We start from the raw sequence: 16,338 nt of genomic DNA on the forward strand, positions 1-16,338 counted from the left end.
TTATTTGCTGAATACAGCTGCCTACATGGGTTGATAATACAGTTAAAAGATGCTAAAAGGCTTTATTGAGCTGCAGAACTGCCCTTATCTAATGTAGTCATTTGATTCAATATTAATATGAAAAACTGACTACCGTAGCGTTAGCATTTTATGTTTGCATTGATGGTTATGCTGTTGGATGAACAGTGTACTAATAATCATAAGAGAAACTGAATGAATGGTGAACAGCAGCCATTTTATTGGACTTTATTTTTTAAATAGTGGTGAAAGTTGAACCAACTGTTAAGCTGTATCAAACTAAGTCGATTCTTGGCAAGCAAATTTAGGTTGTTCCAAGATTTAAAGAGATGCCCATTTGATATTTGCATCACAAATACTGCAGCTCCTGTCCAAATATGACATGATACAAGTTCATGTTAAAAAAAATAACATACCAAGGGATGCCCCTATCCATGCACTGTAAATAAATGGATTTGGTAGACAAAATAGCTGCTTCAGGAAGGGAGCTCAGCAGTAAAAAACATCTTGATGTATATCCTGAGTCTTCACAAATCTTGGCTTGTGCGTGGACTACAGTAAAACAGCACAGGGAAAAGCACAACATAATATTTCCTCATCTAATGTGAGAAATGTCTGGGAGCTCAGATGCTGTTCCAGAGCCTTAGTGAGTTGAGGTGGAAAGAGTGACATTTAGAATAGTGATCAAGGATATGGGTAACCGAGGAGGAGCGATCTCTGACTATGGCAGTGAATTGTAAATGCATCCTAAAAACAAAACAGTCAAGCACATAGACGATAATGAAAAATCCAGAACAGTGATAGTTACACACTCCGGGTGAAGCAGTGGTGGCTTTCCTCCCTGGCTTTTTGGTTCATCTTTGTTTTAAGTAAAGATTAATTGTAAAGAAATAAATACTAAATACTCAACATCACAGAGCTAACAAAAAAAACATGAAGCTAAATTGGAGAAAAATCATACCGACAAAAGCAATATCTTTACATAGTAAACACATTGATAACTCACTTTTGCTACCCCTCCAGCTGTACATTTAAAAATATATTTGACATTGTACACAGCGTGATGTCTTGGAAGCCAGTAGGATAATCAAATCTTCAAGGTGGCATTCAGTGCCTCCTACTGCTTCCAGGGTCTTAATTGTCACTGTTCCAGGGTCACAACCTCCACCGCTTGGCCGTCAAGTGTGACAGTGTTATCTATGCGTGTGGCAACAGGTGCCATGGCAACCTGGACGGGCCGGTTGCCATGGGCGAGGCTGGTCACTACAGTCTGGTACATGCTGACTGGGATCTGGACCAGACCTGAAGAGAAGACACAGAGATGTTTTAGATGTAGACACACGGCACCATTAACCTGTTTGTGTTAGGGTTGAACACCAAGTATCCCAGTAGCTGTAATTAGTACTCAATGAATCTATTAGTCAGATAAAAACTAACTGGCAACAATTCCAAAAACTGATTATTTATTTATTTATTAGATTTAAATTAAATTTACCAGGTAGCATTTGGTAGTGCAATAGATGTTTTTAATTTCTCGTTTTCCCTCTTTTTTTCTATGATTTTAAATTGCATATCCTTCTGTTTTGGATTGTTTTTCAGATAAAACAAGCTATTGAAGAGATTGCCATAGGCTCACAGAATGTGTTATAGGCAAGTTTAACAATCGATTAATCATTCGTGTCATTTATCAGTGAAAAATGCATAACATTTGATGGTTGGAGAGTCTCGAATGAAAGGGATTTGCGACTTTTCTGTTTTATGTAATTGTAAATCGACTATTTGGATGAAACAAGCAATGTAATGACATCACCTTGGGCTCTGGAAATGGGCATACCTTACCTATTTTCTGACATTTTATCGACTGAACAATTCATTGTTTAATGAAAAAAGTAATCAACATATTAATTAATATTGAAAATAATTATTAGTTGCTGCCCTAATGCTAACAAATACTGCTCGTTAAGTCTTTGGCCAAAGGTAATCTTGTAACTAAAGTTTGTGTCTGACACGGTGCTTGGGAGGCAGTCAAGTCCAGGTAGTTGTCTGTGACAGGAGGCAGCTATGTTACAGAGACGGCATTTCTGAACAATGGTCCGATTGAACGATCTCAGCTCGCTTCCCCCATGCCCAGCTGTGTGTTTGTATGTGTGTCTCTGCCTGTAGGGATTACTGCTGTAGTCACGTGGGCCTCTGCCCCACCCTGCAAGCTGTCACAGTGTCACAGGCAGGCAAGAAGGTCAGTGTTAGGGATGGCAGTGGCTCATGCCCGCTCCCGTTACTGTGAGCTAAGACACTGGACTTTAAACGCACCGAATACACACAACCAATAAATCCTTTCAAATACCTATGATATTTAAAGATTTTGAAAAAGAAAAAAGTACAAAAATATATATATTGCATGTTCATAATTATTCATCTTTCAAGTTTCCCAGGCCCCTTTTGATAGGTCAGTTTGTAATTGTTGGTCATCTAATGTGGGCCCTTGCTAAGCCCACTCATCAGTGATTTGTGACAGGGTTAAGTTTTGCTGATGCAGGCAATTGTGCTGCCGGTGATTATGGAGGAGGGAAGAGGGCATTGGGCCGGGCACGGTGAAGTACAGACACTGCACAGTTACTGAGTGAAGGGCCTCATTGGGTCACTCAAACATAGTTACTTAGACATTAAGGGTCGTGTGGCGTGTGTATGTCTGCATGCCTGTGTCAGCGAAGGGTCGCTACACAAGCCAATCAGCGGTGTCTGGGCAGGTGCACTTCAAACAGAGCGCTCCACTCTTGTGTAGCACTTCAGTGATTAGCTAAGGTCAATCGTTGGGAGAAGGACTGGCTTTGGCAGCTCTATTGATTGTTTAAGTGAGCTATTGCAGCCAAATGACTTCTTATGGTTTAGGAAGCAAGATGCCAAAAAAACAAAGGCTCAGATTTCAGATTTGAATAACTTGAATTTAAATTAGTGTACAAATGTGCAAATACACACTGTACATATTTTTCCATTTTCCACAATGTTTTAGAGGGCTGTCTGTTATGACAATTTCTCTGATGAAATTCAATTTCCCTTTGACTAACCTGATTTCATAAAAAAAAAGTTAAATTGTTTGTTGATTGTATAAACTGGGTGCTACAACTAGAAGGCTGCTTTAGGTAAAAAGCCTCTAGAGATCCACTGATTTGAAAAAAGATTTGTGGTTCAATATAAACCGGTGAGAAAAGACTGTGCTAGAGCATAGAGACAAATAGGTATGCAGATACACTTGCATGACTTTAGAAAAAGCCTGTGTGTGTGAGCATGTATAAAGCCAAACAAGAGAACCTGGGGTTGTGTGCTGAAGGCTGCCCTGGTGTTTAGACCCTGGACTGATAATGGAGTGGATTGGCACTCTTTAGAAGGGACCCTGTGGGACCTGCTCATGCCCCTGGACTAGTGTACTTTGTGTGAGTGTGTTTATCCCACAGTAGGATTGTGCTGATTATAAGAAAAAGATTGACAGCCTGACAAGATGTGTGTAACTAAACCTTTCGTCTGGGTAGACCTTCCTGTTATACTGTATATGGCAGAGATAGACTTAGATGTTTACATTTGTTAGCATTATCAACTGGGGTTTAATAATTCATTTGTTGTATCATTGCATTGATTATAAATGACCAAGATTCAAATCATCAATCTGCTAAAAGAGATGATTGAATTGATGTGTTTTGGCTCCAGCAATAATCAATATGAAAGGATAACAATTTTAATAACAAATAAACATTTAAAAAATGCGTATACATATAAAATAAAGATAAATAATAATGCATAAAATCATGGTTTCCAAAACTGGATTGAAAAATAAAAATATCATTAGCTTTTGAATTGCACTTGCAACTTGAACAATCAAATTGCTATTAAGCCAGCAAGACTTCATATGTTCTGCATTTCACGCTTAGTTTCACTTGTATATCTGTATTTATGCGCAATAGGCCACTGATATTTCCAGACTCCATTTAGTAATTAACATTAGCAGCGTGTCCCCTGATGTTAATCATTGACAAGCAGTAGCTTTAAATTCCACCCTTGGGCTATTGACTGAACATATGCTAAAAAAGGCTGTTATTGCTATGCAACAAGGATGTGAGGATGTCATTACAAACTGGTCACCCATCAGACACACATCGCCAACATCGTCACAGCATTACATACAGTATGCATGTAAGGAGGTTGACGATGGGGTCATGCAGCTAACGTATCATTAAAAGAAGGGAGTATATATAAGATACACACAGACACATATATAAAAAACACACCATCTGTCATATCAGCACAGAGTAGATTAGAGTGTAGGAGCTCAGAGGGCGCAGTGCTACTGCAGGGAGGCTTACACTTAGTCAGACTAATTAGACATGCCATTGGCTGGGGAGCACACACAAGTACCAATTAGTAAAGATGTGATGTAAAAAAGGTCTTGATAAAACATAGCAGTTTTCTGTTATTGTATTTCCATTTGTCAAAATAGAAAACTCTGACAAAATATTCCCAACTTCCGTTTGGGAGATTACTTGAGTCTCCTACTGTTCGAATTAGGTTGAAATAAATATAGGTGGCAAATTTTGCAGCTGTCAAAATTTTGTGACTTTTACATTCATCTGCTCAGACAACTGATTTGAATAAGATATAGAAAATGTGGTTTAATCCTAATCTTCTGGGGGGTGTGCTAGTGTCTGAATTCTGGGAGTGTAATTTATAGACTATATAGTTTGTTCATATTAAAACTATATATTTATATATAAAAACTGACCTATTGTTACTATGATTCCTGTCCCGCCCGCTCCTGTTGACTTTTGTTCCTGTTCCGTCCCAGTCATGTGATGAATAGTGAAATTGACTCCCATCCTGCGGGAATCCCACAGGAATCCCGTGACCCACAGGATTCCCGAAAAAATGTCAGCCTCTAATTCATAACTCTCTTAAATCACAATTTACTACTCACTAAAAAGTAAACTATTGAGTGTCTATTATATAGGGATGTGTGCACAATTAAGGGAAGAGTGATTTCAGACGTACATATGTTATATCTAGGGTTTTAGTAGCTGAACTTGCTATTTATTAATGGCAGCTATGAATTCAACAGCTAAACAAGCAAAGGCATTTTGATGATACTATATCACATGCTTAATTTGTAAATCAGGAGGTCCCAGTACACAAAGAGGGTGCTGTCGGTTCAGGAGGAGAGAAAAAGTCACGGAACGCATCAAAAATCTACAGTGCCTGGAGCACATTGGACAACATGCTAGCTGTTAAAACTAAACAAAACTGTCATCACAAACAAAGCATTTATTTACATTTAATAATCAGAGCATTTACAATAATCACTCAAATTCAGCTGGGGTAGGCACGTAGAAACAGCTGTTTACGTCCGTTTGCAGCTCTCTTGCTCTCTCTGGCAACATCAACCTGAATATTCTGGGGGGTCGCGACTCAAATAGGTTGAGAACCACTGCCATAGACAATAACAAAGGTGTCCTTATACTGTATATGACTGTAAATGCTGTCATTTGAGGTGCATTTTGCATCTTGTTTGAATGGATATGTACCTGTGGCATCTTGAACCCCTGCCAGTGCCCCAACAGCAGCTGCTGTCTCTGCCAGGACAATCTGCCCTCCGCCTTGTAGAGTAGCCTCCGCCAACGTCGCTACAGCATGGGCTGCTGCCTCACTACACACACACACACACACACACACACACACACACACACACACACACACACACACACACACACACACACACACACACACACACGATGTAGTGTGCAATATGTAAAAACAGGCAACTAAACCTTTTCTGTGCATACAATTTACAATTAAAAAACACACGAGATGGATGCATATATTATGCTTTCAGATACAATCATTTCTACAAAGCAAAGTAAAACACACACAGTCTGCTCACAAAGGCAAGGGTTATTATAGAGATGTGGGGTGAAGAGGTAGGAGTGTATGAGCTGTAAGAGGCTTTTCTAGTCGGGACTTATGGAGAATCTGTCACGTCTCCCTAAAGGCCAGGTGCTACGGGTCTAACAAAGCAGTTTTATTAACCAGATCTATCCAGTGGAATTACCAGGAGCCTATTACCGCACCAGCTTCGTTATGAACTAATGGAACTGTTCACAGCTTGGTTGATAATCACATCTGAGATAGAACTACAGACAGTCAGATACGGAGGAGCTGAGTAAGCAGTAATCATGCACTCACACTTTTGTAAGTGGATGCCACCCAACTGGATGCTGTTCGGTAAGACAATGGAAGCAAAGTCTGGCAACATCGGTAAAAAAAGGCTTCTTATTGAGCCTTGAATACAGATATTGAATTTTGATCATTTTTGCTGTTAATCGTGGTGGCAAAGACAACATGGGTACACATTTTGTAGTTTAGCGGTAAACATTATGTTATCAATCTACAGCTTACTGTGCAACAAATTACACCAATGAACACAAGATAATCAAGTATCATTTGTGGTCCACTCAGCAGAAAAGACAGTGGGAGAAAGAGGCTCTATTCTCCCTCTGGAGCTGGAAAGCAGAAACAAAATGTTCCAGAGCCTGTGGAGCAGAGAGCCTATAGTGGCTTGGCAAAGGTAAACAGGGGAGGGGAGGGGAAGGAGGACTCAGGTGGGTGCAGGTAACAAGCCCCAATGGGACATACCCATACACATCTGAAATTATTGCCTTGACACTACTGCAGTAAAAAAGGGTTAGGGTTAACCACAGCTAACATGTTAGCACCTCAGTAACTGACTGACTGAACTGAAATTGACAAATTATATACCTTTGATGAGATATATATATATATATATATATATATATATATATATATATATATATATATATATAATATCATAAAGCAAATCAAAGCTGTGTAGATCAGGCTATGGAAAGCTAAAGGTCTACAGGTTGTAGCTGCAGCCAAAGACTACTAACTCATTTTATTCATGGGCACACTTTCAACCTGCTGTATTCTTGCGTTGTAATCCGATCCTGCAGACACTTGGCCCTCCAAGGGACATGATTTAAGATCCTGTTGTAGATCCCTCCTGAGTACAATTGTGTGTGGCTGATTTCCCTCTAGAAAAACATTACACCGACAACAACCCCTGTACATATTGTATCACTGAAGTGGCTGTAGTTAAGACATTTGTCACTGATAGTTATATGACTGAAAACAAAGACTATTTCCAGACTCTGCAGACAGCCTATTGCTCAAGGTCAGTATACTGCATCTTCAACTCTCACAGTATTTTAATTACAGGACCAAGTACAAGTCCTAGTACAAGTTAAAAGCTGTTATGTGTGATTTTATTTCAAACCTGAACTGACTTTGTTGCACTAATAAGCAATCAAGCATTTAACACATGCACTAGTGTTTTTTAAGTAAACAAAATCCTACTGAGTCGTTAGCACATGGAAATATGTGGTTAAGGACCAATTTAATGGTTGTGCACCTTGCCTCTATAAAAGCTACAGGCTAATTAATTAGATGCTGAACTAGGATGAGAGGCAGTTGACTCTCATCTCCAGAGACCCCGGTGACCTGCCCTGACAGTTGTCCCATTCTCATCCACTTGTTAGAGCTGCCTATATAATTATGGATTCTTCTTTACTGCAGTGTTTGCTGCCTCCACCACCAGTAACTGAGGACCCTTGAGGATTGTCATTGAAAGCTGAACACCAAACCATCCTAAAAGTATGTGTACATAAAATTAAAAAAAAATAAGTAGGGACAATTCTACAGTGACAGCTTTATGCTTTAATGCCAACCTCTGTTTCCCCGCTATTACACATTTTCAAGTTTGAAGAGGTAGCATTTTTTTTGACCTGAGGATACTAGCCATAGATGCACTTGAGATCTACAATATCTTATGTTCTTAAGCACATGACAGGAGTCCACCTGAAATAGTGACATTTGATTACCTCCTGGTCTATATCTATAATTTAACACTCCTTTCTCACGTTGCCTTCAGCCCCTACAAAGTTAAAGCCACCTAAATAACATCAAAATGCTATTTTCTTGTGACTTGCAAAATAACCTATTCAAATCTCCCACACTTACCTGTTAAGAGCCATTGTGACGGTGGCTCCGGGCTGCATTTCGTGACTTGCGGCAACAGCGGCTTCTGCCAGGGATGCTACAGCCTGCGTGGCCTCTGAGGCCTGAGTGGTTTGGATTGTCATCTCGCCGCCCTGGAGGGTGGCCCAGTTCTGCTCCACCTCGAAAGGGACAATATATAATTTCATACAGAAAGCAAATGAGGATCTGCGTTGAGGTAATTAAGAAAAAAATAAGAAAAATAACTATTATTGGATTGTTGGTACTCTGGGCTGTGTTTTGATTTTGTGGTGCTGAACGGAGAGCTCTTATTAAGTACCTTTTAAACACTTCACTGTTTTTGCTGCATAGTCTTTGTTTCTGTGACTCAGGCATAAGACTTGCTAGCTCTATCAATTTATGTGTTTGAGGAAATGAAGGAGTGGTTGATTTGGAGTTTATTACTGCAGTTTGTGTGTGTAGTAAATGGTCAGAATGTGTTTGTATTGTAGTATTAGAAAAAGTGATTAGAGGTATGCGTACCTCTCCGTCAGTCACTGTGGCGTAGTTGACCTGTGCCACCGTCACACCTGGCAGCTCTGAGGCATCTGCCAGGGTGGCAACTGTGTGTCCTGTGCCAACCTAAGAGAAAGAGGTGCAGTGACAAAAAAAAGTTCATAAATGGTGTACTAAACCTTAGAATAACTGAATGAGATTTTGATTTGAAAAAGTGCAATCCTCAAGACTATAATGTTTAAAAAGCAGCTAAAATGTACCTGGATGAGCGAGACCGTTCCGTCAGGGTTGTTGACGGTCTGTACCACAGTTTGCGAGGGCACGAGATGAGTGATACTCTGCGCAGTGGTCAGGTGGTGCTGGGTAGTGGTTGTCGTGGTTATCTGGTCTTCAAAAGCATACAACAGATCCTCACGGCCATGCTGCTTGTAGCAGTTCTTAACGATAGTCCGCAATGCCTGCGTCCAAGACACCTTGGGAAACAAAAATACAAGTCAATATGGCAAACTTTTCTGCAGACTGGTTTAAGGACTTCTGACACTGAATGCCACATTACAGATTAGAGTGCCCTAATTCACTCATGTCAAAGATTTAAAGAACTGCGTATTCAGATACCAGATCATCAGATACCTTTGATGACTGACATAGAATGGGATAACAATCTTAATTACCCTCCCATAAATGCAAAATCAGAAGTTTGTGTAGTTTAGTGTCACTTTGGGACCTAATGTACAAAAAGATACATAGCATCTCTTCGAATATGCTTGTTAACTATTCCGTACAGTGCAGAAATCGAGGCTAAACAAAAACAGAGGGGGGCAACAAAAAACAGTATTTCCCTGCAAAGATCGACATCATCATTACACCAGTATTTCTCTCACCCTCTGTTTCTGCTCCTCTGTGCGGACGTCGCTGCGTACGTTGGCCCAAGGGATATCCTCAGGCCACCACACTGGCTTGCAGCTCTCCTTACCCCAGCCAGGCTTCCCTCGGCCCGTTGAGTACTTCAGCATCTCTGGGATGAACGCTCGCAGCTGGGCCTGAGACAAAAGAGAGACGCATTGAGAAAAGAGATGACACAGACAACCAAAACGGAAAGTCACAGTGTCTCTCTCAGACACACATAAGCACACACGCCCTTGAGCAGGCAACAGGAGGCGCGTATTGATCGGGTGCCTGCTGCAGGGTGCTGAGGTGGTCAAGGCCTGCAAATAGAATCAGGCTTTCTAAAAGGAGAACAGTGCGATCATATTTATTAACAGACCAATCTATGGCTGTGGCTCCAGCCTGATGTGTTAGACAGACACCATGGGAACATCAGGGGAGATCCAACACAGTCCAGCAGTCAACCTGTCCTAGCAAAGGCTCCAGTACACTCAGTGGAGGTATTAACGAGGACAATCTGGTCAATATTGTTAAAAAGAAAATCAATGTCAAACAAAAACATTAGATTTACTTTGATCACTCATGGTGTGTGCTACTTTATGAGACTCAAGTTATTATTTCATTATTGTACATTGACTGTATCAATGAGTGCTTGTCCACTATATTTGAGTGTTCACAAACAACAAAGTAAGGGAGCCAAGCGTCTTTAATGCATGACGTTAGAACTAAAAAAAAATACCATTATTGTGGGCTGATTGCTCTGTCCTGGGGACCAACACTCACATAGCATGACCATTCTTCAGAGGCTTGTTTTTTTTTTACTAATTGTAAAAGAGGAAATTGTTTGATTTGTGGTGGCTGTTATTTGAGAGTTTGCACTGTGGTCCAAAGCAGGGAGAGAGAATAAGTGGGGGTCTTATCCGATTTGCTCACTATTGATCAACGGGCAACATATATACTTCACGTGTGGCAGTGAGCAGCATGCCTATTCACTCACCATCACCACTTCCAGGCCAGGCATGCGCTCACACTATCTGACAGGCTGGGGTGGGGTTTAGTGGCAAATGTCCTCAGTGTCCTGGTAATATGCAAGCATCACTGGGGGATTATATTGCACAATGAGGCACTGCAGCGTCTGCCTGTCTTGACATCACAGTCTAAATTTGGTTCCGGGAGAAATAAATCCATCCCTCCCCACCTATACACAGTTCCTCAGTGCATCACAAAGAGATATGACAAAATGGATCTTGATAGAAAATGGATGGTCAATACTTTATCCCACCAGCTTTGGAAAAACACAGACCACAACTGGTGGCTGCAGTAAAGGGGCTTCTCTTCAGCCGACACTTGGCACGCTGACAGAACAACTTAGATTAGCCCCAGAAAGACGGACTTAGTAGCAAAAAAGATGCTTGCATTTCCACCTGTGGCTCATCCATGTGTGGATGTATGTGGATGCATGTGGCCAGATGGCCTAATTACAGTAGCTAGTGAGTTAAGTGGCATGTTGTGCTCGCACCCACCACCCCACCCCCCCACAATCCTAATCCGCCAAGCAATGGTCCAATCAGCATTTAGGAAGGCGGCTATGTTGCTGGGTCCCCGGCCTTAACAAGGCTAGGGGGTAATTATGGGCTCAGGCTAGACCCGGGATCACCTGCTACAGATGCTCCATATATCGGACTGGCCAGGGCCTCGACCTGCGTCACTAAACCTCACTTTGGATTTCTTCAGCTGCGTAAAGCCTACTGCAGATGTCCCTGCATAGAAGACAATAAGGCCTTGCTAAAATGGATCAGGAGCATGAAGTCTGAATTAGCTCTCTTTCATCGCAGAGTTCTAATTTTCATATTTGCCATCTCCAAGATTGATCAACCATCCTGTCTCCAACACTTGGCACACACATACCTCTAAAAACACCCCACCCCGACACCTTTCCACCTGGCTTGGCCAAACTGAGTGAGGCAACAGGTTACTCATGATAATCTCATCCTACAGCCTCCAGAAAAACAAGCACCAACTAACACCTTCCCTCTGAGGACGCATCAGGTCCTGGGATTGGCTACCGTACTCCCAGGGTTGAGGACCGTCTCTGAGGGCCACTGTCATGCTGGCTACTCAGACGATGATCCAGCGAATGCGTCAGCAGCACTGGGATGGCAGAGTAAACAAGCCGAGTTCCCTCGGGTCAAGAGAGTACTCAAGCTGCCAATGGTGCTAATGTTGCAGTGAGGGTTTTACAAAGAGCAATCTACTCTGCACATCCTCTCACTGGTACGACAGCCTATCTTGCAAAGGGAGGCGGCTTGGTTTTTTTTCTTCAAATGCGGATACTACCTATGCATCAGGCATACTGTGTGCTTGAATTACAATATCGAAGTCGCTCTTTACCAATAAAATGAATGAGTATGTTGGAAATAACAACTGGTTAAACACGCATGAATCAAACTCATCAAGCGACACTGATGGACACAGCTAAAACGGAGTGGTTGACCTTGATACATAGGTAGGAGCTAGCTAAGCTCACAATTATGATTCTGATTTGTTGCCAACTGGTGCCCTCTGCTGGGACTGTCAGCATTGTGTTTGTGTCTTAGACACCAAAAAGGGAGTTTTGGATTTGTCAATTTTCGACAAAGGAACAGCTGTTTAATGGAACATATGTTGGACCATAATAGATAAGCAGAGAGAGTGTTGAGCCTGACCTGGGTCATCTTGTCCACAGAGACAGGGATGCCATCGATGGTGAGGGGGGGCAGCTCTGAGGCCAGCTCTCCACCAGCGGGGGCATGTTCAGCCAGAGCATTCTCCAGATCCTCTAATATCATGCCCTTATACTTCCTCACCTGGAGGATAGAAAGACAGTTGCAACACAGAAAATTAATTGACTTAATTTTGGAAGATCGTTTAATCATCTGAGTCTCTTATCAAGTACAAATACCAAACATTTGCTGATAAACATCTTCACAAACACAAATAATTGCAAATAACTGCTGACTATAACACTCACCACATTCTCCAGAGGAGCAGCACCAAACACCTTGAACACAGGGTTGGGTTTTGAGGGAGAGATACACAGCACTATGGCCTGTTGGCCCACTCTAGTGGTGTACTCATCCAGGGTGGCTCGCAGTTTCCTGAAAACACACACACCATCCTTTATCTCCTGGTTCACAATAAAAGCCATAAAGTACAACAGCAACTCTGTCTGAGAGTCACCAATGATTTCAGGTGCTGAAAGTGATATTTCTGTCATTGAAACTGTTGAGGGATAATACATGGTAGAGGTATTGGGGAATGTTGCACTATTGGTGTTTTAAGCTCACCTGAGCAGACGTGTCTGCTGCCTCTTGCGGATGGAGGGGTTGGATTCAAAGATATGAGGCCTCTTTCTTTTCTTACCAGTTGCCACGGCAGCAGCAGCTGCCATGCCTACTGGCCCTGAGAGAGAAAGAGCAAGTTTGACTGTTAGTAAAATAAGAGGCTAGTAATCAAAATGAACAACATACTGTAGATTGTCTTTAAATGTATTTTTCTTTCTGAATTGAGCTTACAATAATTCTCTTGAATGTACAGCCTGCACAACTCAATCTTCTTTTTGATTTTTTGTGATTAACAATTTTTCTTTTTCTTCAATTTTTAACAAAATACAAAACATTCAACTCACAACATGAACCCCCCCCCCCCCATCATCACTACCCACCCAGACAAAAATCAAGAAAGATGACACAGTAACTACAATATTCGAAACCCTTCAACAGAATAGTAACAAAAAAAAGACAATAAACCAAATACACATGTATGACAACACCATAAGCCCATGATACACGTCTCTCCCCAGCACAAAGCTACTTAGGAGCCCTCCAGTACTTTCCCCATTTTCTAGTATATACATTCAATCTGGCAAACTGTTACATGTATCCACAAAACAGTCCACTGGCACCACCTGTTGTTTAATTAAAAGCATTACACTGAACTCAGGTGGCTATGGAATGTTTTACTGGATTAGCAGAATTCATCAGAAATGCAAGATAAAAACATCTGCTTGTCTGCCAGACATTGGTTGGGAAACTCCTTAAGTGTTCTTGGATGCTTCTTATGAAATTAGTCCCACTAATTTGGAACCACCAAATGCTCGGCTTCTCCCTACTGGGTAGAGTCAAGACGTACCTGCGGCAGCCAGGTGAGCTGTGATCTCATCAGTGCCAGCTGAGTTGAGGATGTCCGTATCGTCATAAGGATCATCATCTGGTGAGGACGTTGAGTCTTCTTCAGCGCTCATCATGGACGCTTCGGTAAAGGTGGCCACATGTACCTATAGTATACAGTAATAATCCAAATAGAATGGGTTTAAATTGACTGAGGCATTATTGTTTCTGTTCTAGTCTAACAATCTAACTAGCTGGTTGTTTAAATATCTTGTGAGTAATTGGGCCTTGTGCTAAAGAGGAGGACTGCCTCTTCATCCTTCCTGGTTTCCACTGTTTAATTATTCTGCTTATAAGGGCACCTGCTGGACCTGTTGGCTGACGGCGCTGGCCTCGATGGTGGTCATGTGTTCTGTCTGGTGAACGACGTGCTCGTCCATTATCGGCCACCTGGTCTACACAGCTGGATCCACGTTACAATGACTGAGGAGAGAAAGAGGAAAAGAGCAGAGGCAGCGTAAGATATTGACACTAACCGATTAACTATTTTACCCCTATATGGTGCCTGAGTAAATTCCATCTATTCATTATAATATAGCACAAAATTCGTATTAAGAGTAATTCCTGCTGTATTGGCAATTGATATACATCTTAGCATATACACAATGATGTAACATGTCCTCAAAATCTACTATTATCTATATTGCAACAGGTTCTTATAATCATTTGCTGGCATAACTACATCATGTTGATAACACATAATTTAAATGAAATACAAATTAATCAGAAATACTGCCTGGTATGTTAATCTTACAAGACACTGCAAGTATTTTGTGTATTTATGTGAACATAGGGGCACCATGAATGCAAAGTTCATGGAATTAAGACCTTCAAACTCAAGCAATTTAGGACAAAACTGTGACCATGCACAGTTGTCATCTTCATAATTTATTTCACGAGGTTCTGTTACATTAGTGCACAATAGTTATTACTCTATTACCTAAAAAGTGTGTCTTAATAGTGGAAATATATGCCCTGTTATCTTTGTGCTTCTTGTCTGAGTGTACTGGTTGTACCACAGCTGCTCTGCCTATAGGGGGCGTTGTACTGCATTAATGGAGAGTTTCATTTGGAATAACTGTGATCAAAAGGATGAATTTTTATTTATTTATTTTGAGTTTTATTTTCCCATGTATTATGTGTTAAATCATAGGTCTTAAAATAAATGGAATTGCAAGATATACATTCAACACATTAATAGATATTGCTTAGAACTATTTAGATGCATATCATAGTTTCAAATTAGTTAAAGGCAATTTTGAACATAAGTCAGTAACATACACAATATGCTTTTGTTCGCTCAGACATCCACGACTCAATCAATACATGGTCAATGTAGACACGCTTTTTGAGTGAAATGAACCACTGACTGGGCAGTTTAATATGGTATAACCTGCTCAGTGGATTCATGGTGGGCAGCTGGTATATGGAATATTTATTTGAACAGATCGTGTCTCTTTGAAAGAGACTTGGACAGGAACGTTGTTACCGGTTTGTTACCCACCATTACAAAATTACAAAGCAAAATGTTTGTTATCAACAGCAGCCAGGCAGGTTTATTTGCCTGCAATATCCCCTTTAACAACTACATGGACTGCAACGTTAGCTGCGGATAGGATCAATGGGATGATGCACGAATCGGTGCGCGACTCGACAATAACATTGATGTTTAATCATATCCACGGCCTGCAATAAGGCAAATGTCCTATCACCTAGTAAGTACGCATAATTAACTCTGTTAAATAGGCAACGTTACTGCTCAAGCATTGCGGTGCTGTAATCTTAGCAGACTTGCCGGGTCTGTAGACAACGACTGCCAAACTGAGCTAGCTAAGCTAGCAATGTCCTACATTTGGCTAATAAGCTAGCTAGCTAACCATTTGGCGGTGTAGCTTTGGTCATCTGAATGAACATTAGCTTTGAACGCGAACAGCAGCAAGTTCCTGATGTTCGGACACTGAACACACATGAATTCAGCAATGAAAGGTAACGTTAAACCTTGGTAACGCATCAGTTAACATGAAACCCGCGCAATACGAAACAAAACACATCGCTACAACAGGCCCAGCGGCCTGCATCTCGTCCACATCTATTCTACTCTTTCTGGGCTTGTTGTCGATACGCGCCTAGAACATGATTCCCCACAAGAGCCATATATGTATCATAAACCTGCTCCAGTCAACATCTAAACAATCTGCATCTTTCAACACAACGCTGCCGGGTTCGATGATGCGGCTGCGCCGGGGCTGAAATAGATGGAGATTGCGCGGTAGGGCACTAACCTCAGAGCGGCTGCGCTACTTCGGGCCTGCGCCGTACAGTGGGGATGGAACCGAGCTCTAATGGACGACAGAGGGGAGCCAGCAGCAAACGCAGCAAACACAGCGAGCAGACCGCACACAACACTGATCTGCACTAGTGATGCCTTCAGGTGCTCCTCTTGAGCTTCTAACTCCTACAGTCACGATTCATACATAGACCATAGTAGACTATGATTCAGTGATTCAGACATGCGTTTTGAAACCCCTTTAGTCACAAGACGTACGCAAAAGCACATCTATATTGTTTATTTCTTTCGTTTCATCGAAAGTACATATTATGCTGATAGTAGACTACATATAAGGACGTGCCATTATGGCCAGAAAATATAATATAC

The 16,338-nt window shown here is 41.4% G+C and overlaps 1 protein-coding gene across 6 annotated transcripts; it reads right to left on the bottom strand.

Moving 5' to 3' along the window:
• Nucleotides 1-214: 214 nt before the first annotated feature.
• nrf1 (nuclear respiratory factor 1) lies at nt 215-16,101 on the bottom strand. 6 transcript variants are annotated; one of them, XR_013503896.1, is made up of 13 exons: nt 15,965-16,101; nt 13,985-14,105; nt 13,645-13,789; nt 12,801-12,915; nt 12,485-12,611; nt 12,180-12,320; nt 9,471-9,629; nt 8,850-9,062; nt 8,617-8,715; nt 8,098-8,270; nt 5,586-5,707; nt 4,790-4,884; nt 1,231-1,320 (listed from the first exon to the last, which is right to left on the bottom strand). XR_013503896.1 is itself a non-coding variant. In XM_078281673.1 (12 exons), exons 2-12 carry the CDS (start codon nt 14,060-14,062, stop codon nt 1,160-1,162), a joined length of 1,524 nt encoding a protein of 507 aa, XP_078137799.1. In that variant the 5' UTR covers nt 14,063-14,105; nt 15,965-16,100; the 3' UTR covers nt 215-1,159. The 6 variants fall into 6 exon arrangements, 5 of the variants coding, with proteins under 5 accessions (XP_078137799.1, XP_078137801.1, XP_078137800.1 ...); XM_078281673.1 differs by lacking the exon at nt 4,790-4,884 and having other exon boundaries at nt 215-1,320; nt 13,994-14,105; nt 15,965-16,100; XM_078281675.1 differs by lacking the exon at nt 4,790-4,884 and having other exon boundaries at nt 215-1,320; nt 8,098-8,246; nt 15,965-16,100.
• Nucleotides 16,102-16,338: the final 237 nt, after the last annotated feature.

This window comes from Sander vitreus, chromosome 23 (genome assembly GCF_031162955.1).
Source record: "Sander vitreus isolate 19-12246 chromosome 23, sanVit1, whole genome shotgun sequence".
Lineage (NCBI taxonomy): Eukaryota > Metazoa > Chordata > Actinopteri > Perciformes > Percidae > Sander > Sander vitreus.